Here is a 25,128-nt window from a genome sequence, read left to right as displayed (position 1 = left end):
CTAACTGGTTAATTCCCGTAAGAATGACAAATGAATGAATAAGAAGGATAAAAAAAAAAGGAGAAAGAAAAGAAAGAAAGAAAGGAAAAAGCACGAAAATACAGGAACACGGGATAAACCGGTATAACGACCAAAGGAACAGTTAATGTTTCGTTTTCATCGATGTTTCTCTTCGTTACGCAAACACGCTATTCGCTAGATGCTGCAGTCTCGTTATATCATTCACATAGTTAAAAATAACACTGATTAGTTGTTCCTTATGTTCGTATAAAAACTTATGGCAGTTCTCTTTTTATACTTTTAATCGTCCGTTTTAAAATTGAAATATCACGTATCTAATGTTGCTCGACGATGCCTTACTATGAATTATCGTCGATTTATATAATTTACGGTTTGATTATCGTTTTCTATCGAATTTCAGGAGAATATATGAGCACCGTTATTTACAGATGTACGTGATTTAAGATATCAAGAATTTTTTCTTTTAAATAGATAAAATTAAAGCCGAAATTAGAGGTCTAAATTCGGGAATTACGTCGAGATAAAAAATGTTATGAATGATGTTATTAATCATCGATAATCCTGTTGTGGCGCTAGTCAGATTCTTAATAAATATGCAATAAGTAAATAATCAGCAACGTTTGATCGGTTTTGTATTGAGAGAATATCAAAGGCAGCTGATGAGAAGTCTGAGATAGCGAGACGAGGAACTTATGGAAGAAAATATGTACATATATTATATTCGTTAGAGTTGATTTGTGACATACCGGTAGAATATTAAATGTGAAAAATTCGTTAATCGATGTATATAGTGATTTTTGACAGGTAAAATCGTTCGTTTATATAGAATTTTCAGAAGGACATAACGCGTTGAAAAGGTACTGCGGGTGTACGTCAGTTACCATGGCGGCCTGGTTATGTTCATTTGATCGATAATTCCGAACCCTTGGCACGAGCTACGTTTCACCGTAACTGCAATTGGTTCGGTGCTTTTTATTAATGCATCGCAGGGAACCGCAATCGTACAAAGGGAAGTTTCGTAAGGCAGCAAATGCTTTTGATATTATTAAGTCACCGAGAGGCTAACTCGACCCATTTAGTTGTAAAAAAGCTATTTCTCCAACTTCTTAACAAATTTCCCCGAGTGGGTTAACGAAAATAGAAAAATCCAGCTTTTTTTTTAATATACAAATTGTTTCTTCTTCAAACGACGATGTTAGCATCTCGTTAATTTACGTTGAACTTCACGTTCTAACTCTTTCTCCAACTTCTTAACAAATTTCCCCCAGTGGGTTAACGAAAATAGAAAAATCTAGCTTTTTTTTTAATATACAAATTGTTTCTTCTTCAAACGACGATGTTAGCATCTCGTTAATTTACGTTGAACTCCACGTTCTAACTCTTTCTCCAACTTCTTAACAAATTTTCCCCAGTAGGTTAACGAAAATAGAAAAATCCAGCTTTTTTTTTAATATACAAATTGTTTCTTCTGCAAACGACGATGTTAGCATCTCGTTAATTTACGTTGAACTCCACGTTCTAACTCTTTCTCCAACTTCTTAACAAATTTTCCCCAGTAGGTTAACGAAAATAGAAAAATCTAGCTTTTTTTTTAATATACAAATTGTTTCTTCTGCAAACGACGATGTTAGCATCTCGTTAATTTACGTTGAACTCTGCGTTCTAACGTTATGAACTATATATAAGGAACGCACTTTTATGTTATAAGATATTTGAATGAAAACACGAAACGTGTAAATATCAAATATTATTTCACGTTCGTATAAAATACGTTGTGTAATAATGTAAAAATCTTCGTAGCATAGACTCCCGCCTAATGACGTTTCAAGAGTTTGGGATTCTCATTTCTGAATTTGTAGGAAGAGACATATTCGGCAGATAGGGTTGCCGGATAAAGTAAAATGTGGACCTATGTGAATGAATGTGACTTAAATCGCGAAGATTCGCGTTTGTTTCGTTACGGGATAAGAAGTTGCGTGTCGGTGTATATGTGTGTTTGTGAATGGGCTGAGTGTGGTTTTAAGGGTGGATAGCGTGCGATGAGAGCCGGGAATGAAGTTTGAGAGGATAGCGAGGAGAAGGAAAGTTTTAGAGAGAACGATGAACAGATTATCTAGGGACTTTAGAGGGAAGAAACTTTTCGTGAGAAACAACGTTATGGTACGGCAAGGCTGAAAAAGATAGAGGCAAGATGAAGAACAGGTATAAAGTCATAGACAAAGGATCCACTGTACTCTTCTATTTAATACTTATTTTAAAAATCTCAATCTTAAAACATAAGACAAAGAAATTTATCCAGACTATTGGAAATTTCACGATTTTCTTAGAATTGTTATATGTCGTTGTACAACCTCGACGTTTATTGGAGTTGAAACCAGGTTTAATTTTTATATAATATATATAATAATTTTTACTCCATCTAAAGAGCGAAGATACTCGAGCCGCAAGTTAAAAAGATTATGAAACTTTGCAGATACTTAGAGGATATAGAGGCGTGTATTATGCAATCTTTTTTGTTACCTAACTTTACTTTAAGGGGGTGAAATCCACTTCTGAAGAATTTACTTTCCGATCTTGCGTTATAACTCGCCAACTATAAGAGACAGGGAAAGGATTTTCTAGCGATAGATACTTCTTTTAATTTGGACTATCATTGGGTAGAAAATTGATGAATATTATAACGAGTCCAATTTGAACAGCAAAAAAGAAAATTGAGTACTATGTACCTGTATATTCTCTACATATTCCCAAAGTTTCAAAAGTTTTCGAATTTGCGGCTCGAGGATCTTCCCTCGTAAATACACTTGGTCTAACGTCGCTTAAATTCGACGATCGATCGAATTTAGAGTTTCATGTAGTCAGCATTACAATCTCGCTAGATTTTAGAACCACGTTACAACATTTACTCACGGATGTAATTTATTTATTTCGCCTAAATTTTACTTCATTTAATAGCTATTTTTTCCGTCTGGAAACGTTCGCTTATAAAATAGCAGGAACACGAGTAAAAGAAAATTTACCTGGGTATGTCCAAGGTGTTCCTGAACCTGCCGGCTGACGTAAACTATCTTCCCGGTTGTCGTGATGACTATGAAGAACCCCCCGCTTTCGATCAAGTTCTGTTACGGTTAACAAAAACGATTTTAACGTGTTCAAAACGTGTGTAACGATAACAGGACTGGATCGATTTACGAGTACTCACGTCGACGATATATTTTTCCAGGTCCAGCTCGCCAAGCTCTCGAGGGAGGAAGTCAAGTGTACCACGACCGACCGCTGAAAACGTACACAAATCAATACGTATGAATCGATTAGATGAGAAACTATTAGCGTTTATATGTTCGAAGAATACATCGAAGAATAAACACATTCGTATTTCAATCTATTCTTGCTACATTACTACATCGACTTACTGTATCGCATTCTGAGGAAGGCTGCTGCCAACCTCAGGATGGATATCTTGTCCATTTTCCTTGGACTCTCGGCAACGGTAGGTACGAGTGTCGCCATCGCAGAGATATTCGTATTAAGATTGTCGCGTCTTTGTTTCTCTGCCATGTTCCGTGACGCTCTTGGATTGCTGTAACAGAAACGAGAAAGAGCTTCGTTTTAATCTTCATCTATCTTTAGAAACTTTTAATCCCAGCAGTTATGCGAAAATTAGAGACGATTCACTTGTACGATTTATAAAAAGCCAACGGATTAAGGGATTACATCGCGATATTCTTTAAATCTCTACTTTCTTCTTTCTTTGTAAATGAATTCTGTCTTAAAATACAGAGAGGCAATCTTAATTCTTCATCAATCGAATTAATCGATCTAATACATACCACGTTTTCCATTTTTTCCCCGTTCTTTCGTAATTTATTCGCTTATTCGTTCTTGTTTAACTCCGTTAAGATCAAGGAACACGAGAATCTAATTTTTACTTAGAAACGTTTTACATTTTTACGCGTCGCTTCGCTTTCTATTAACAACTACATCGCACTTACACGTCGAACGATAGAAATCGACTCGAAAACGACTAAAAATCCAAATCCAAATGTCTCTGTTCATATTTAATTCTACGATCATCGAAAAGTTTCGTTAAAATCAACCGGTTAAAGAGAGGGAAAGCAACGAGAAAGGATACACTGTGCAAGTTGTTCGGCAATTTCGTTAACTGGCCTAATGGGTCATCGTTCAGGATCTACCAAAATATATCAGAATACGATTTCACTTATGGCGTGAAAGTACTCGATACGTACGTGGGTATTAGCTCTAGCCGATCTGCAAAGGAAACGTTCGCGAAATTACACATTGTCGTAAGAATAGAGGCAATGAGAGTGCAAATGTCACGGCTGTTATTAGATAACGATGCTTATTTCTGTCGCTTGGTCATGAATGGGTCCATGCGAATCCGAACGCAATTTCTATTCTCTGCGATCGTGCGGGAAATTCGAGATATCGGGAAATCCCTACGAAGCTTGTTTGTTTTCGTATCGAGTTTCGTCTGATGCTTTTCTCATGGTGAGACGCAGAAAGCCTGGCGAATGCAATGTTTTTCGACACGTCCAAATTTCCTCACTCGTGTGAGACCGTGTGTGTCAACTGGCAGCATCGTGTAACCACGAAAATAATTCGAGCAGCCAACTCTCTACGATTTGCCAGAACGGAAATCAATTTATATTTTTAAACAAACTGTGAATTTTTACGCATTTATGGGAAATTTCAAAATGTAAAAATACTCGGACGAGGCTCGTAACGTGTAAATCGTATATAGCGCTCGTTACAATGTTGATAGATAATTGTAACGATATTAGTAGGATACATCAGGACATAGAAAGATTTTTTACTTGAGTTTCTTTTTCTTTTTTTTTTCTCTTTTTTTTTATAAAGTTCGTAAAAGTATGAATTTGCATAAATATCCGCAGTATACTCGTAAAACCTGAGAACTCATCGGACGATGTACAAAAACGATATTAAAATTTGTATACGTTAATGATTAGACTGCGGACTTTTATGCATTCATGCGAAATTTAAAGATCCAAATATGCATAGAATGCATGTAATAGGCAAGAATATATAAGATATTCAAACTATGGTTCTTACTAAAATTTTTAATAGGCGAAGCAGATCTCTGTTCAAGTTCTACTTCCGTATCTTTATTCGCAAAAATGTAAATTTGCATATAAATTCACGATGTACTAGTAATAAATTAAGTTCTCCCGAATGTTTCGAGGCCAGAAAGATTTAATTATTCTTTATTATGCTGAGGAAGATAACGGGCGTGTACGTAGTCCACTGAGCATTAACATCTTCCATATCTTTCTATTTTTTAACGTATAGTTTATTTCGAACGTTTTCGCTAATTCGATCAAACGACGTATGTTTCATACCAATAGAACGTACTAAATATAATTAAATTACTTGAAAAAAAAAATTAGATCAAGAATACGACGGACAGTTTATTTTAATTAAACTTTCGTTCGAAACAACTGCCTCTCACCTTTGATATTTAAATAAGCGATTTATTTCTTCGTACAAATGACGGACATGCAAATAACTGACGCGTGTATAGCGAATAATGAAACCGTCGAATGGTAGAAACGGCGAATAACGTATAAAATATCTTGAAAAGAATGCACATGAAAAATTGTTCAAACAATATTGATTCAAATTTTCAATTAGTGTACACACTGGATGTTGATCGATCCGCTTCATTGTACTCCAGTATTGCAAGTAATTTGCGAAAACATTGCTTGCAAAAGTTATATAATTGGAAGAGAAATTAACTTTGTAACTTGGTAAATTCTTAATATTAAACTTCACAACGTAACTTCGTTAGAATAAAATAGTTTCTTTACTTACTACCTATTACTTATTCATATTCTAAATAATACGAATGTGTTTCATAGTAAAGGTACTGGTGGCTGAACAAAGTTAAATATTTCAACAACGATAAGTTTTACGATAAACGTTATCTTATTATCTCTATAATAAAAATTCATTATGTTACCAAATACGAATGTATATATAAATAGGATGGAATAAAATCGATCTCCAAACCTTTTCCTTTCCAGTTAAAGAACAGAACATCGCTACTATTTTACACGGGTAACCGTACGATCTTGTTACGAATAATTTTCCCTTTTTGCTTAACGCAACGAAGAGATTTCAAGTAAACGTAACTTTATAGAGTTACTTCATCAAATACTCGTCTACTCGTTTCCAGTGACCAAACGACGATCTTTCCCTCTCGACGATCTTCTCGATTTCTATTCTCGATTGTAGATCACGGTCTGAATAACTGTCCGACGATAAAAGGAGGCATTGAGAAAAAACGGTGCGCGGTGTCACATGTATAGACCATCAAGCAGTCGTCGGGTGAAATGGTCTAGCTCGTAACGACCGTCTTCACTTTGACGCAGATTCGAAGGGAAATATTCATCACGTGTCAGGCTGTACGAACCCATACAGCATGACCCGGCCAACCTCTTCGTCGGTCTATTCCCGATGAATTTCTCGCTTTTTACGTCCAACTACCAGCGTCTGTGTGTCATCATCGAGCCTTGAAACGTGGTTTTTTCGTACGTTGAAACGAGTTGGTAGAACAAAATTCGAAGGTTATATAAAACGTTCAACACGTTCGGTCTTTCCGACTGCATCGAACGTTCGTACCATCGATTTGTCTACGTTTCTCGCGTAACACTTGACGTAAAATTGAACCTTATCTGTGGGTGATGTAACGGGCCGAACTGGTTCACAGTTCGGCGAGCAGCTCCCTGCGTGAAAGCTGAAAAACTGGTTGGTATTTATGCACTTTGTGTGGCTGAAATTCGATTTATTATGACTCGTTTTATATTTTCATGGTTAATAGCGAAGAAAGAGACAGAACACACGAAGATTTGAGTAGGCGTACTATTAAGTAATCGATGATCGACCGTTGCGACTCGACTTCTTCATACTGTAACCAAATTGACTAGTGATAAGTTAATGAATAATTGTATTTTTATCGGCAGATTCTTTACGTACGAGACATTATATAGAAAAATACGTTGTTATCTATAGATGATAAATCATAGCAGTTATTTTATATGCGAGGGAATTAGGAAAGAGATAAGATCTTTACCCAGAGGAAACATTAAGCACAATTAGACTTTAAATGTATGCTTACTTAACACACTGTTGTACATAGTCATAAAGGCTGGGAAATTTACGATTGAATCGCGTACATTCGAATCTTATGAATTCCTTGTTATCTCGATTCAGAGGAAAAAATGCACTCGTGCGATTTTCCTTTAAATCTCTCATTTAATTTAACCCTGTTCATGCTCGTTTAACGTTGCTACGCGTACATTCCGTTTGAACATAATTCCAAAAAAAAGCGACAGTTATTTTTCTGAGACATTTCAAAGTACTTGGAATACGTTTTATGATAATAAATTCGTTCCTGAAGAGATCAATATAGATGATGATAAATGGTTTGTCTGAGTTTTGTTCGTGTTATAACACGGAGGTTAATAGTAAAATTAATACCGATAATAATATTTATTAATTGTCGATTACTTAAAATCGAATGACTCTTTTTTTAGTAAAAATGAGATCCAACGACCAATTATGAGTTGGACATTAACGTAACCCGTTTGTACCATGATCGAATGCAGAAAGTGATGAAGTCAAACCATAAATCTCTGTTTTTTAATATTCTTGCGTAATGGGACAGCTGTTGTGTACGCGCATATAATAATCAAGGTCTTTGCTATGACTATAATCTACGTCTAAGTTAATAATAGAATCATTGCCATAAATGCAATGGCGGCTTCAATTGCGGTACTACGCATCTCATAATCTCATAGAATGAACTGAAAGATCGCATTTTGGCCAATAGTTGAAATATCTTGTCACAAAGTTAACGAGAAATACTTAATAAATTAAATTTTTTAGTCAACTGACTTTTCATATTTAAAAAAAAAGATATTATTTACATTTTTCAAAGAATATAATATTCTCTCTTTTTCTTTAATCTGAAGTCCGATGAATAATAATTATCATAAATAAACGATATGGACGAAGTATAAACGAAATAAAAGTGAAGAACGTAATAATATAACGGTAGGGGTAAGTAAAACTGAATAAAATTAAAAGAAATTATACGCGTCGATATGTAACTTTAACATGTAACTTTATAAAGAGTTAAATACATATAACAGACAATTCGTTTCATTTACGAAGCTGCGATATTTTTTAGGTATAAAGAAAAAGATTACACGTTAAATACTCTATAACCTTCTGCGTAGAATAATATTATAATTCTTCGAATTAACTGGTTACTATAACGAACTTATCGTAAAGTTTACAGTAACAGTAACAATTATAACAAATTAAAAGAATTAATTGACTGTTAAAAGAAACTCACATCTGCAAAACAGCATTATTGTATCGAGTTTGCCTTTATATGGAGTAACGGTACAATCAGCTTTTTGTTAATTACGTTCGCGACAATAAACAACTGACACTTTGGCCCGGTGTCTGATATTTCTGTTGCGTATCTGGCTAAGTGGCCGACTTGGCAATCGTCGACGACCATGTGCCATCGCGTATGCAATCATTGGCGTTTCTACAACACGAGATCAAAACTGTCGAAATTGCTCGAAATTTCACACACACGTACATACACATATGTATCTCATTTTAACGTTATTCCTAAAAAACAATAACGTTACAACAGCCAGGGGTATCGCTTTCAGCCAATTAAAATAATCACATTTGCAATTAAATCGTTTGACCCGTTTCTTTTTAATTTTCCATTCTAATGATATTCTCGCGCGAGATTTTTCAATTGCAGAAACTCGAATCGTTTCATCCGAACGATTGTTCCTCCTCCCCTTTCTTTACTTTCTTCCAGATCTATCGTTTCTCTCCCCGTAATCGACGTAACAATGCAGAAAACTTCGAAAAATCAGTGCGTCAGGGTTATCCGATGTTACACAATGCTAAAATGACTTTGGCCAATTATCCCTGCGTCGGCCTTGGGACGCGTTATCGTCCAAGATAGCGCTGGCTAAAAATTCCTCTTTCAATGCTTTCAGACAGTTATTGTCGAAGTCCATGAGGAAGCGATCTCGAGAAGCTCGACGAAATAGGATACGAAAAGGAATCGATGATAGTGGAAAATTATCACGAAAAGCACACCATACGAAAAAATAGAAATTATTCGAAAATTAGAAAATATTCAAAGTACAGCTTCTCCTTCTCTCGGATATAAGATAGCGAGAGATTGACTTTCGTATAATGAACGAATACTTTGTTTATAGAAAACTATAAATACGCAATGAACTTGCGGTAGCTATAATTAATACTGAAATCATCATCATCATCATAAAGGCAGGACGGTATAAGCGCTCATACACGCGCGCGAATGTTTGACCCGAACACTTTCTAGAATACATATTTGGTAGGTAAAACAACTTTCTACCGAGATTCTATGTCTTTAATTATATTCTAGAAAATATGAATTTGCATAAAACTCCATGGTTTAATGTGATAATCCCGTGGTACAGGTTTGCCTCGTGTTCCATAGTCTGGTGCAAAGTATATATATCTATAATACACGATGCATAACGTTGATTACGAAGCAAAGTATATTTGTAGAGACGGAAAATAGAACAGAGTTCGACAAGTATCTGGTATCAAGAATATCCTTATCGCGAGCTGTACAACGAACCTAATCGTTATCACCGGCGAGACTAAAAAAATATTAGTAACACTTTCGCCGGGATGTGGCTCGTTTCGAACAGAATTGCGATGGTCAGGTCGCGCGGTCTTCCACGACCGACGTAGGAGTTAACTGCTTCCGTGCTTTGTTCTGTTACCCTGAAATATGCGTAAATGTATACATCGGTGTGCAACGTACGCTCGAAACATTGATTCAATTTCGCGAACGTTCGCAGTTTGTTTATTCTACATTTTCATTATGAACCAGAATTGTCAGTGTACGAACGGACAGCGTTCTGCAGCAGGAGATCAGATTAAAAAAAATTAAAGATTTGATATAGGAGACTGTAACGTTAGTATTAGTGAAATAGTTCCGTTTGCTGAATTTCTGTTTCTTATACGTCAAATATTTTCATATTCTAATTTTAAGATGTCGATCTTTCGTTTTATAGGATTCGCGTAGAATAATATTAATCCACGATTGTGATAGAACATTGAAACGATTACTCTGTTTAAATGAACGATGTGAGTCGCAATTAATCCTTTGAGATTAAAAAAGTATTTGTAATTTATGTTTTAATATAGGTTTTACAAAAGTTTCCAGAATATTGAAGTTTTGTATGAAATGAACTTTGAAATCCCAATGATTGTTTGTACTAGTGCAGAAGTAATTACACGATAATTAAAACTTTGATATATTAGTAGACGTTTCTCAGTAGACCGCATAGCTGGAGGGGTAAGGAACAAGAATAAGTGGAACTCGATTCGCGTTACCTCCGTATCAGCAATTAATTATAATTCTTAGAACAAATCCCTTCGAGGCGAAAACGAACGTCCCCGTTTAACTTACGTCACTCGTGTCTTTTTCAAGCATGTACGTATCTGGTGGCCAGACGACCAGAAACAAAGGACAAAGATGAAGAAGGTCTGTCATAAAAGACTATAATGGACCGTTATACATACTCGTTAAAAAAAAGAAGGAAACTATAAAGCAACTAATAAAATAAATATTCAAGCAACATGCTATTTATTCTACTTATAAAACCCTCTTATGTACCGCAATTATCCAACTCCATTTTTATCAGGTAAATTTTTGAACAAAAGTCAAGGTATTTTCAACCGACGTCTAACCTACATGAATATTCTACATACCACGTTCATGCAAGTTCATTTTTACCAAATTAATTTTTTATCAAAAGAGAACGAACGTTCGAGACACGACAGCCCACGTGATTCTCCCGTATACCTCTCGTCTAGCTGCATTTTTATAAAAATCAATATTCGCGAAGCTGTTAAAATTAAACCCTTTAGAAAGAACATCTTCCTCCGCCCAAACGAAAGCCCCACAAATACCACAAAAATCATATAACGTCCCATCAATACGAACCACGCCGCTCGTTAATTTCATTAAACCGCTGTGAAATCTTCGATTCGTACGTTTTTATTATTTCTATGAAATATAACCCGTCTGATGTCGTGCGTGCTTCGGATACGTATCCCGGGGATCGTCCGTGAAACGATTTGAGCCGGTTTCATCACAACTCCACGATGGAGAATGTATCGACTCGCCAAAAGGGTCAGGAGGCTCTCCATCCAGTTCCACCAGATCTTTCGCTGTATCGAGAACGTTACACTGGCGTATCGTGTTTAATACATGACAAACACATGTGCACGCTGTCAGCCATGAGTATTAATAATTATTCTTTAGAAATTTAGTAGAAAGCGAACACGTTTCGCTGTCTTTATATTTCGCAATTATCTTGTTACAAGCTTGTTGTCTTCAGCTCGCGCATTTTTACGTGTACACAGGGAATTCGAAGACGCAGAAATACGCAGAATTCATATAAAACGCAAATACAATAAAAATACGGCAAAATATACAAAACATATTGCATTGTTATGATATCCGATCGGCGAAACAAATTTTCGCTTAGATTTCCTATTTTTATAAAAGCGTGAATTTGCATAAAAATCCGTAGTCTGATTATCTCGCTTATGACGCAAGATACTCGACGAAGTAAAATTTGTTAAAGTTTTCCAACGAATGCAACGAGCGGCTGTGTGTTCATACTTATGGTATCCAGTGTATAAATTGGCACGTTGTGGTTGTGCATAAAAAGGTGGTGAATGAAGGAGAGACAGAGAGAACGGAGGAGAGACGAAATATACGCAGACGGGACGTAATCGTCGTACACGTGACGGGATGCGGTTAGCATACGCACACGAATACACGCGCTTGCAGGCGGCGCGGCAAAGTCCTGAAGTTACACGTTGGATAGGTCGGGGCACCGTGACGAATGAATCGATGCACGTGGACGAGCGACTGGCTGTAATACGGCCGAACCCTTCTCTGATCCTGGGCCACTGTCAGCAGCCAGCCGGTCGAAGCTTTGTTCTATTCACGAGCGCCAGACGTCACGACTATGACGAATCCGAGATTCGTGATGGTTTTCATAGAAGCATCGCTTAATTGACAAACTCCAAAAACTATAGGATGTAGGTAATGATTTTTGCCATTTAAAATTCAGATTTTTCAATCTTCCACTACGACGGCGGACCAATTACCCGACGTTTCCACGAAATATCGCATAATCGTTAGATTAATATCAGCGTTTAATACGTAAGCGGCGTCTTTTTGGAAAAAATGTAGATTTCTTGTAATTTCTGTATGTACTTTCGGACTCGTTTCAAACTTTGCCAATGTAATCGCGAGACTGACGAGATGCTAATGAAATTTCAAAATGTTTCCTATAACGCATGTAATATATTTACAGAAAGTGTCTACACAAATGTTGGAATGCTTTTGCGCGTAACTGTACTGTACATACGTTAGAGGCGAAGAAAAGATAGGGAGAACTGACCTACGGGTGACAGTACGATCCGAGGCATTCGAGAGATTGAAAAATTGGTCAACTTACGTAGAAATTTATTGACACAGGGAATAAGCGGTTGTTTCTCGAAACATTAAAAGTCTAAAAAGATACCTCGATGTTTCTAGACATTTTATGCGCTGCAGAGTGGAAAAATAGAATTATCGAACTTGGCAATTTCCAGGTGTAAATCGAGTCTTCTCAAAAAAGAATTTATTACAAGGTTCGTGTTCTAGCTACAACTGTCGAGTTCATAAGTTTGTTTTAAGAGTATTTAGCTTCGTAGATGCATCCGTGTTATCTAAGGAACGCGAGCTAGAGAAAACTGACCTAGACAGTGCTCGAAGCAATAGCATTCGAAGCGTCAGAAACTTTTCGACCATTTCGATAATTCGTGTAAATGTTGGTAAACTGTCGCAAAAGCTTTTTTCTTTTAATTTTCTGTGTCTTCGACCTTCTTACATTTTTAACGATCCAGAGAATACAATAATTATCCAATTTAAAACTCCAAGTATAGCACACACCGAAGACGATAAGTATCAACACAGCTCTCGTTACTTTATTTAGTATCTTGTAGTAAACTAACTACAAAGTTAAAGCAACGAAACTGTTCACTGTTTATTAAATATCTAAATAAGAGCTGTGGTGTTTTAATATTCATGGCCAGACAGTGTAAGCTACATCATCATCTCTCGAAGGAATTCCTTCCTCTACGTTTACTCTAATCAGTCTGTCATTTAACGCTTAATGAAGCTGTATTCTGATATTCCTAGGAAAAGCGTACCACACAAGCCAGGAAACCTCAAATTTTGATAATTACCTTGTGAACTACGCAGATCTGCGTGCGCGTTCTTCGTCAAATGAATATTAAAATCGATGTAGGAGCGGAACGATTGAAATTCTGACGCAAGCACAAAGATTGGAGAGAATTTGATCGGGGGAGGAGGGGTTTTCAAATTGTTTACGAAGGTGATCCTTTGTAATATCGGGAGGAGGTAATAACGAAACAAGGAATCCGCAAAGTTAATTACAACGAACGAACAAGTACATCGGTGAACGATTAATGAATTTAATTAGAAAGCTAGGTCATTTTAATGATCGATCGAATATCGATTGATAAACAGCTACTGAAAAATTGCTTGTAAATTGACCGAGCGTAGCTGATAAGAGGCAATGAAAAATAGCCGATAAATTGGTGAAATGTTCGGAGAAAAAAATTATATCGTCGATAAACGTTATCTTGTCCACAACATTGGAGAGTTCTTTTCGAAGATCAATATTTTTTTTCTTTTGTATTTTCAATACGCTTCGCTTATTCAGGGTTTCAAAACGATCAATTTCGCTTCTTACAGATTTCTCAATTTCAACAACAATAGCCACTCTTGCGTAACAGATTACTATACTAACCAAATACTGTATCAACGAATCGACAAGTTACGATGTACGAGTCACAGACCTTTTCTTTGCGATTGTATGATTTTACGGAAAAGTTAATCGTGAAATGTAATTTACTTTCTAAGGAAACTCGTTGCTACAACAAACCGCTGCAAGAGAGTATTTATTGGCACTGGTTACTCGTAACTAGCGGCTTGTAAAATTTTGCTAATGACGTTGCACGAATTATGCAAGAAATGGCACAACATACGATTAGATTTATAAATCGAAGTTGTCCTTGACGAAGTCGATCACAGACTGGTATCTGTGTGATTCATTTAATCAAAGAAACTACTATCTCAGTGATATAACGTGCAAGTTACGAAAATGCGGCCGCAATTATAGCACTTTATCGATAAATAATAGAACGGGGCAGCGAACAGATTATTTTAATATCCATAGGTCGAAGAGTTGCGAGCAAGATGCAACTGAGCAAATTTTATCGTTGTTGTTTTCTCCGATTTGACACCGAAAGGGGAAACGAAATATGCAGAAGTTTCGGGGACCAGCTTAGAGCCGAAGGTTCAAGGTCGAAAATATTTCATCGTTATCTAAAAAAACGCCATTGGTCACGTCAGCGTCTGCACACGATACGACGCCGTTTATAGCGATGATGTTCGGAGTGACGAGCTCGAAAACAATGCAGTCGGCGTAAGAAGTTACTTTCCAGTCGAATTCCTGTCTCCGGTTTCCAGTCGTCGCGATCGATCGCGTAAAAATCTCAAAATCATGGTCATCGCGACGATCCACGTCGTTTCCGAACGTATGAGACAGAAACGGTAATTGAACTTGATGTAACTACAACATTCTTCTGCCTCCACATTTCTCAAGTTCTAATAAGAAAGGACGAGAAAAATATATAACTGTAGCATCATCTCCTAATCCCGTGGCGCTCCTATTTTTCTATTTTCACATGACTCCAATCTTATCGAACAAAAAGGATTTCTAAGGTTTCAACGTAGACACGTAACTGGGATTTTCAACGAGAAATCACGCATACCGATAAGAACTTTTTCATATTCTACTATTCGAAGCATTGGCTAACTACCACCGCTAGAAAAATACGAATGAAATATTTTTTATCGTTAGAAAAATACAGTTTCAGTGAAAACTGTCGAGAAAAACGCAGCAGGATTAACCGTTCTCAAATAACATCAGCTTTTATCGAGAATTCCATTTCTATCCAAACTCCGATCTTCGTCGAACATCTTTCCACCTTTTCGCTCTCCCCAATCCCCAAAACCAACAACACGATCCAATTCGATCCCTTGAAACACCCTTGGCAACGTGCAAACCTTTATAAAAGAAAGGCCGTAGAAACGGCAAGTCGGACGCCAAGAGGCAAAGATTAGGTTCAATTAGCTTCGTTTAATATCGTTTGCATCGTAAAGCAAGCTACGCGAAGCTCACGACGACGCGTTATGCAGCGATCTTTGCGACGAATGGTTCGTAAAATGTCGAACAGTGCCTTTATCAAGCTATCATTGGCGCGTTTTATTGGAAGCTTCGAAGGTTCTATCGCCCCAGCTCATCTGCTCGATCCCCTTTACTTTCGCTTTCTCTCTATTCGTCGACGTTTTCACGCGGGGACGCGAAATCCATGACCCTCGCGCGCTCTCGCCCTCCGTTGTCCCCATCCTGACGACCGGTTCTCTCTTTCTCCCTTTCTCTCTCTCTCTCTCTTTCTCTGTCTAGTCAAGGCCTCCAGACTTTCGACCCGCCGATGGGGAAGGGGTTGTTACCAGAGCACGGGTTTGCGAATGGGATAGGGCCGACAACTTCGTTTCAGGATCGATACTCCGGTCTACGCGGAGCTCGATGACGAGAAGAGTAGACTCCAACCCTCCTGGCGGTTCTCTCTTTTTCTCTGTGTCTTTGCGCTTGGTACACGTTCAAGGTCGCCAGATGAAACCGAGTTACGCGAACACTGCACAGGCGCAAGCTCTCTTCCGTTTTTCGTATCGTTCGCGAACATCGGCTCGATGATAAGAATCGGTGCGGATTCGTGATATGGCAAATTTACAAAATTCTACGATTTCGCGCTTTCAGGCTGGCAAACTTTCACGCTTCGACATTTTTTAAATAGTTTATACGAACTTTCATATTTACAAATTCCTAACTCCGCAAACTTCGAAAGTTGGAAATGCGCGCGGTATATCAACGCGTTCTCGAATTATCAAATTTCTAGGTGCATGTAAGTTTCTATATTTCCGAATTCCCAAGCTTCCGTGATATCGAAATTTTCAAATTTCCAAGCTTACAAACTCGCTGCTCATCTTCAAATTTCTAACTTCGCAAACTTCGAAAGTTGGAAATGCGCGCGGTATATCAACGCGTTCTCGAATTATCAAATTTCTAGGTGCATGTAAATTTCTATATTTCCGAATTCCCAAGCTTCCGTGATATCGAAATTTTCAAATTTCCAAGCTTACAAACTTGCTACGCATCTTCCAATTTCTAAATTTGCAAACTTCGAAATTTGCAAATCCTCGCGGTATACCAGCGCGTCCCCGAATCACCAAATTTCCATATTTCCGAATTCCCATGCTTACAAACTTCCGCAATTCCAAATTTTCAAATTTCCAAGTTCACAAGCTTTCTCCGTACCTTCGAATTTCTAAATTTGCGAACTTGCAAGTTCGAAATTTCCACGTTACTACACTTCCACAGCTTTACGAACGTATTGAAATTTTCAAACTTTGAAGCTCGAGAAGTTGAAAGTGGCGTTAATCGAAGTTAGATACCAACGAAATTTGAAAATTTACAAGTTCGGTCGTCTGGAAGCTGGAAATTCTTAATCCGAAACTTTCCAAATTCCCTGGGAATACGAAGGTTCTGATTTCATGGAAACCGATGATTCGTGTGCTCTTCTCTGAAAGATTATCCGACTTTTTTTGGTAATAAACTCCCTCCACTAAACTTTGATATCTCTCGCTATTGAATATGTTTTATAAAAGTTTGAATAGGTGATTTGTGTCGGAGTTTTATCATTCGATGAATGAAACGTATATTGCAGGCCAATGGATATCTTTTTCTTTAATTCTCGTTGCTATCTAACTAATATCGATATTTGTCAAACGGAACATTTCGTTGTTTGACAAACACTCGGACTGATGCATCATTTTCCAATTCTACGAAATAAAAGGAAGAATATTGGTTGTCAGATTAATTGTTTCTAAGAAAGGAAGACGATAGAACTTGAACTAAAAAATATTATAGATATAGAAGAAGCAATCGAAATTTTGATGAGATCTGTCATGTAATTTAAATGGTCAACGAGAAAGGTTTTTAAGAGACTGATAAGATTCAGAGATAAAGATTAGAGTAGATTAAATTCATCGAAGATATAGAAAAGTTTGGCCGTGCCAACAATATATATTCTGTTCTATCTTTACGATTGGATGTAACACGCAAATTGAAAGAGAATTTTGTTGTAGAAATTAAAGAATCTTCGAGTTGCTTACGGAAAGATACGACGAACAGATTTAAGAAATTTGGCCGAAGAGTGGACGCGTTAATTATAAATTTTGCAAGTGTTTGCTTACAACGATTTTCAATTATTTCTCGTCGATGCAGAAATGAAAACAAACTCTGTGATAACTTCAGTGATAAGACTCTCAAGATAAGACCTGCTCGCGATACGTGCATAATTGAAATTTCGTTTGCCTTATTTTCGTTGCGTTCTGCATGTTTTAACCTCGTGAACGAAAAAAAAAAAAAAAATATGGATTACGATAAATTTGCAAATACATTGTATAAGTCTGTTATGTAACTCGCGACTATAAACTTTTGACATTATTTAAAGATTGGTTCGATAACGTCGAGAGATCGATACTTGCATCAACAAAAGCACGTTATCTTTATTTCTTTTTTCAGTTTGTCATTAAATCAATAAATGCGTTCTATATATTGTATTTTTCACGAAGCGGAGAATTTGGTGCTCTAGATTTTTAAAGTAAACCGCTGACCAGTGTATACGTATAATTTGAAAATTTTCGAAGTTTACGAAAATAAAACGAGGTTCTATCTTTCATGATTTTAAGAACGTCGTCTTTCCTTCTTTTTTCTTTTTTTTACAGGATAATGTCAGAGGTCAAGGCTGATCTAATAACCTTCGCGTGACTTGAAATATGCACAGTTTAAAAATATATTCCATTAATGGAACAATTACGCTAAAGAAATTAGTGGAAATTTAATTCAACAGATATACCTAAACAACGTCCAATTTTTATATCCTTGTTAAATAGAACAACTCTTTTACTCCTCGTTGCGTTTGCAGAAACGAATAATTACTCGAATCTCGAATCCATCTGAACACGATCCTTGCATCCATTTACAATCAAAGCTTGTATTTTATATATATTCAAGAAGCCACCCTGTATATACTCCATACATTTGCCAGCGGTGGGTAAAAGGAACGAGCGAGTATCGCCCTAGCAACTCAGTGCAGAATTCGACGATGCAGCAGAGGCAAGGTCTGTCGCACCTAAGCGAGGCATCATGAAATTCGGGCGGTGTCGGCGACTGCGTTGTAGCCGTTTTCGTCGTCCTCGTCGACGTCGTCGGCAACGTCGCGCATCCGCGTCCTGCCTCACTGCGAGCCTGCGTGAGCCTTTCGAATTCGAAGCCCGGTCAACAGCCCCGAATTCTCTCTTTCTCTCCCCTACCGCCAGTCGTACCCGACCGCCACAGCCGACTCTCTGCTCGTTCCTCTTCTGGTTCCCCTCGCTCTCTCCCTCTTCCTCTCGCTCTCTCGCGAAACTACTTCCCCGTCGCTGCGAAACCGAATCCCTTTTACCACGGAACTCCCCTTTCTCTTCTCGCCTCTTTGCCAAAAACCTCCTCTTGCCACCACTTTGCTTCGCCGTCTCTTCGTTTCCATTCCACACAACTCTATCCGGTGTTTCTCCTCCGCCTCCGCCACCTCCAACACCGCCGCCACATTCATTCCGTTGCTCTTCGTCGTTTCTCGTCTCCGTCGCTCTTGCCCAACCGAGAATCGTAAATCATCACGCCCCTCTCTATCCTCGAATACACACACGCACAAACTGTACTACGTCCAATCGACCAGACTTTGTCCTCTCTTTCCTTCGAGTTGCTTCTCTCCCTCCTGTCCTCCCTCGTGCTCCTCCGCCTCTTCATCCCGCTCTCGTTCCATCGCTGGGCCACCACACACTGTCATTTTGTTTCATTATTTCTTAATCGAGCGCCTCCTCCTTCTTTTCGATTGCTCTTTTTATCCTCCCTCGTGGTCGTGGGTCGAGGGACGTCGACTTCCCCGCCAATCCACCAGCCACGTCTACCTAGTTATTTTTCCCTTTCTTTGCCTGGGAACGGGACGTCTAGCCGCTTCTTCGTCGGCTTCGGGCGTGGTTCTCCATCTAAGGCGGTTGCATGTACCGACGTTTTTATAAAATTAGCCAACAGCAAGAGCGGAAAGGAGGAAAACGACGCAGACAGTGACCAGGTGCATGGTTTGGCTCTTCGTCCATCTTTTCGACGATTTGGCTCGCTCGCTGTTGTTGGATCGTCGTCGGTGTAACTTTTGCTCGCACAAGGGTGGATTGACGTGAACGAGATCTATTTAAGGCGAGATTTTCGTAGTTGCAGCGGTAATATTCCTCCGTGAATCGTAGATAAACAAGCAACTTGAGCGAATTTCGTTGGTTCGTGGAATATTATTTTTGGGCCAGGTTCGCTCGTTGAGCGAGTATTGTGAAGGCCTGTGGGCGATCGACGATACGCATTTAGAATTTTGTTTTTGGCTTCGAGTGTCAGGTCTATTAATTTCTTTCTAGAACATTTGTTTAGTTTTCTGCAAAGGCATCTGTAGTGTCCGAGTATAAAGGGGAACGAGAACGCTTCGTTGAAACTGACCTACGAAACGATGCCATCTGTAGCACCAGAAATTTCATCGTTTTAATGGTAATTTATCGGTACGGAAAATACACGCGTTCTAAAGTCTAAAAGAGTCTAAAAGAGTCGTTCAGCTTACGTGAAACTAGAAGGAAACTGTAGTATATGTACTTACTATCTCAAGGTTCGGCCAGAATAAATAAATCGCTGGTAAAAAACATACCAATTATTGCGAGACGCGTTTAGATAACTGTATCTATCAACGTGATCTTGATAACCGTGTGATAGGCAATCTCAAATATCCCGAATTTCTAGTCTAACGATAAAGAACAATCATGCACAAGAATTCAAACGTATTACATTTACATACTCTTTATTTTTAATAGAATTTCAATATTTGAGATAGATTGTAACAAACGACACGTGTTGATACATTAACGCTTCTTTTCGTTGTATAAAATATCAAGTGGAACGATACCTGTTCACATTGTACAGTTTCCAATTTCGAAACAAATGTTAAAACAAATTCTTTTTGCAGTAGTGTACATAGCTCGATATTTGATAATTTATACAAGTCATTGAAATAAAAAAAAAAATTCTCATCTCAGAGCTTCGGACTAAACTGTTTAGCCTAACAATAAGCAACAATTGTATATCAAAATTGCAACATCCTATATATATATATATAGGGAAGAACGTACAAATTCAACCAACTACATTATGACAAGTTTCACTTCTCTCTTAATTTTTATAAAATGTTCGTTTTAATCATTCGAAATATAACAAATCTTCTAAATTTTTATATATTTTCCGGAGTAATTACAAGCCGAACAATTTCAAGCCGATTTCGATTTACAACGATTTTTTCTATTTATACAGCCAGCGTTGTAAACTCGAATATTTTATAACTTCTACGTGTGTTGTTTAAAAAAAAAGGAAATTATTACTCTCAACTCGTTACTTAAACGAGATATTTTTTCGTCCTGGAGGACTCGCACGTAGCTGCTTCTCAAGGTGTATGAAAAACCCGCAGGACACGCCTTCGTGCATCCTTTTTATCCCAGTCACCCTCCTCTTCAGTAGCAGTGTTCTCTGTCTGGCATGAACCACGTTCGACCATGACCACCCTTCGTTAGGGTGCGTGAGGGTGGTAGAGGAAGGTGACCTTCGCAACGTTGCCGTCGTTCTCCCTCTCCCAGTCCCGAAATCCTGGCAGGGAAAGGGAGAAAGGAGCAAAAGGGAGATCTGGTTGGTACTCGTGGAAGCCACGTTCCAATGCTGCCTCATCCCGTTCCCCATCATCCAGCCCTCCTCTGTCTGGCTTGGTTTTACGCTAGGGACGAAGGGTGAACGTATACTTCACCGTACTGCTAGTTCGCTGTTATATTTAACGCGGTCCGTATCCAAGTAATGGATGTGAATTGCTCGCAATTTCACGTCGCTTTTACGAACTTTCGACGGATGGATGTCATTAACTACCACGGGATAATTTCGTCCTTTAAGGGCCTCTCCAAATGTTTATGAATACATCATTCGATCGATGCTACAGAGAATCCTGTCCGTGAAAATTAGCAAAGTGTATGCTTCTCCGCTTCATCGACGATAAAATGAATTTCCTGCTGGAAAAATATACCGGAGATCTGGACGTTGGATAAAAATTGGAATTCATAGGTTTAGCCGTATAAGCATCTGCTCGAAGGAAGGATTTCTATATTTGCTATGAGAGAGCTACGAAATCAAACTGATAAACTCGTATCGAAGTGGATCGTTTGCTTATCGAGGAGCGTTAAACAAAGATCGTACTGTTTTACGTCCTTCTTTTCGTTCAACGATCTCGATGCATCATAATGTTTCAGCTCGGTTGACATAGTCTATCGATTAATATTTGACACGATTAGGTGTTTCATGAAAATCAAGAAATTCGAGAAAAGAGGAGACTCACCTTGGAGATCCGCTATTTTACAAAACAGATTCATAAATTTATCAAAGTAGATAAATCGTTATCAGTGTCTAAGCCGCTATCTAATTTCGATTTAACAATAAAAACAACAATGATCAAATATATATACCTAGCTACGATTACAGATATAATTACAAATTTCTAATCAAGCGGATAACACGTTGCAGCGTGTAGATCGCTTTAGTCTAGAGATGGCTGTACGGTGAAAAGCAAGTAGAAACAGACGGTACGTAGCCAGACCATAGTAACGCCGTCTGACCGTTCTCACCTTCTACTATGTGCAACCGAGTTTCATCAGGACATCCACTGCTGCACGCGACAACTCTCTTCCAGTCCCTTTTTGTTCTGTCCCTGTTCCATTAAAATTACGCGTTAATTCCTTGAATTGCGGGTCTCTATCTCCTTATTGCGAGTTACGTGTGCATCGTGCACAGTGTACGTTGGTAGGAACTGTTCAAACTACGAACAATTCCGTCAGTGTACAAATTATTCAATTTCGAGAATGGAAACAGAAGTTTACACGTGTCGTACAACAGCGAAGCTTCTTACTTTTTAAAAATACCCGACGATGATAGTAGGAACTCGTCTGTGTTATATAGGCGCTGTTGGTTTCTCGTTTCGCGAGAGTTTTCGTGTCTTTTTCGCCCGCGCATCTCGTACTCTTTGATACGTCCCTCTGTTTCCTTGTTCCACCGTTGAGATCCAATTTTCTCTAAGCAGATTACAGCGGTATACAATACGTATAATTACGTTTAATTAGGAAAACCAAGGTTTGCGAAAAATACGAATTGGTAATAAATTGATAACGTTAGTAATTGATAAGAAGTACGCTGATAGCGATATCTACGTAATAAACAATCTATATAATAACAATTTGGAAAATGTTTCGCTCGTCAAGACGAATAATTTTTATCTAAACTTGACATATCGCGTGAAAATAAAATTCATATATATATATATATGTATATATATATATTTATTTATAATAAGCTTCGATAATTCTTACATTTAATAATTTAAAATAGATATTGATTATTTGTTTACATAAGATGGAACGATAGTAGCATAATCTAATAAAGCTTTATGTTGATTCAGTTTAGCGAAGATAAGAAATATTATAAAAGTATCGACTTAATCGTCGCTAATCTTAAACACACATAGAAGAGTATAAATAAAATCATCTTGTTAAAATTGTTTGTACGAGAACGATATACCTTCAGAACTTCTCATCTTCATTTCGTACATGTATTTGCAATTAAATTTATCCTATCTACTCGACAGTAAGAAAGAAATTGACGAGATGATTTTAGAAATCCTTACGTATTAAACAACTCCTCTCCTCTAGTAGCTATTCGATACAAATACTACTTAAATAATTATATTTCTCATTATGTCGACCTTATTACGAGGCATCATTCCTCCGTTTCCTCTCCCGTGTAAAAAACAAAAATTTAATTTCAAGAACCGCTACGAAAAAAGCGAAAGAAAATGCTGGAAATATCTTGCTCCCTCTAATTGCCTCAATTTCGAGCGACTTACAGCAGCCCTCCTTCTTTTTCACTGTTAACGAGCCAAGCAACTAAATTGTAAATTTGCGCCAATTGTAGCCAAAAAATCTTTGTCGAATTTTGGAGGCGGCCGTATTATTTTGGGTAGCCGTAACACGTTGAAAATTGCTGTACTTATATCAGCCGGCCTCGTATTACGAGTAACGAGCAGATATCCCTCTGAATGCTTCGGACGAACGCTGTAATAATGTCAAATAGATATAATGATTTTCTCCCACGTACCGTTCACTTTACCGTCTGATTCCACGTTTTTAATCCTATCTTCATGTGTATAAATTTTTACGTCAGCCTACAGTCGGTTAACTTTTTTTTAACAGTCAGTTTTTTTTTTTTAACAGTCAGTAAAATTTTTCCTTTTCTAAAATCGATATCTGCAAAGTCGAAATTTATTTCTTTCTAATAGCTGAAGCAGGATTACTTTACTGTATTAACCCTTTCCAAGAATCTTCTAACGCAATAGACCACTGACAATTCCGATACTCCTTTGCGGCGAAGCCTTTCGAAACGAAAAAGGTTTCCTTTCGAAAAGAGAAAGATTATCGATGTTTACGAATTTATTTATACGCCTTAACTTTCCCTATTTTTATCGACGAAGATAAAAATAAAACAAAGCTCCGCGCTGTAAAGAGTTGGAGTTCTTGTAACGTTCTTTGCAGTGGAACAGAAGCGTGCAATAAACTGTAAGATGATTTGATAACAAAACTTACTGGGTTTGCTATACTTTTATTTATACGATCTTCTAATCTTGTTACTCGAGATAACGAGAGGCGATTTATTAATAACATTACATTTACACGATGCATTTTCTAAAGAGAATCGATGGCCACCGATTGATATTACATATACACGTAAAGATACAAATTACGATTTAATACGATTTCAATAGGATCGTTGGCAATTATAAATCTCGTCATCCGTTATATTTCTCCAACGACATCGGAAAATATATTTTTCGCGCGTATATTAATTGTCGTTATTATAGATACAATATATATTTCATCGATTTAGATTTATTGATATATTATTATGTGCTAACAAATATTAGTATGTCGATATGATGTAATACCCAGGAGAAATTAATCGCAATAAGTGAATATAATATAATATTTAATACAACATAATATTTACAATGTTACTAGGTACGCTGTACAGAGTAACTAGGAGAATCGAATCTAATCGAACAGTCACACGCGAAAGAAGGAAACATAGCCAATAAAATGTGTCGAGATAAAACTTAACTGGGCGATAAGTATTTTTAAAGGCCGTTTTGCACGTGTGCAAGTGACACGGGCTCACGCGATATCACTAAAGCGTAAATGTTACCTTCGAGCCTAAAATTTGTGATAATAAAAACATGCGGCTGGGACACGCGCCGATGCACAACACCGAGACTTTAACATCTCTACCTACGTAATCCTTACTACTCTAAGCACGAAATCTTCGAAATAAAAGAAAATAAACAAGCGCAGACATCCCACGTATCGCGATTTCCATTATTTGAAAAAGGAAAAAACACGCGAGATCGAATTTATCAGCATCGAACATGTCGCGCATGGTTGTACGCATCTTGTATACTCGGAGGAGACTAAAAACGCGTGACACGAATTATAATCTCTTCGTGTAGTCAGTTACGAACGGATACGGACTTCCGACCATTCTTTTCCGCCCTTTCTCGCCGAATTTCCGCGTGTATGTGTCTCGATGATTGTCAATCGGACCACGT

General features: G+C 37.7%; 1 protein-coding gene across 5 annotated transcripts in view; it reads right to left on the bottom strand.

Annotated features, from left to right (window-relative positions):
* Positions 1-25,128, bottom strand: part of LOC132916461 (hypoxia-inducible factor 1-alpha-like) — a 94,747-nt gene that overhangs the window by 12,206 nt on the left and 57,413 nt on the right. For 3 of the 5 annotated variants that reach the window (XR_009660101.1, XM_060976493.1, XM_060976492.1), the window contains 3 exons: positions 3,435-3,601; positions 3,224-3,297; positions 3,042-3,140 (listed from right to left, as the gene is read on the bottom strand). Coding sequence is in view for 4 of the 5 variants with exons in the window: in XM_060976493.1 (XP_060832476.1) it covers positions 3,042-3,140; positions 3,224-3,297; positions 3,435-3,601 (340 nt within the window). In the remaining variant the exon portion in view is untranslated. Of the gene's footprint in view, positions 1-3,041; positions 3,141-3,223; positions 3,298-3,434; positions 3,602-22,105; positions 22,189-25,128 lie in introns of all 5 variants that reach the window. The other 2 variants (XM_060976494.1, XM_060976495.1) reach the window with 1 other exon arrangement.

This window comes from Bombus pascuorum, chromosome 2, assembly GCF_905332965.1.
Source record: "Bombus pascuorum chromosome 2, iyBomPasc1.1, whole genome shotgun sequence".
NCBI lineage: Eukaryota > Metazoa > Arthropoda > Insecta > Hymenoptera > Apidae > Bombus > Bombus pascuorum.
Note: the sequence above shows the minus strand (reverse complement) of the source record. Positions and strands in the feature narration are given on the sequence as shown.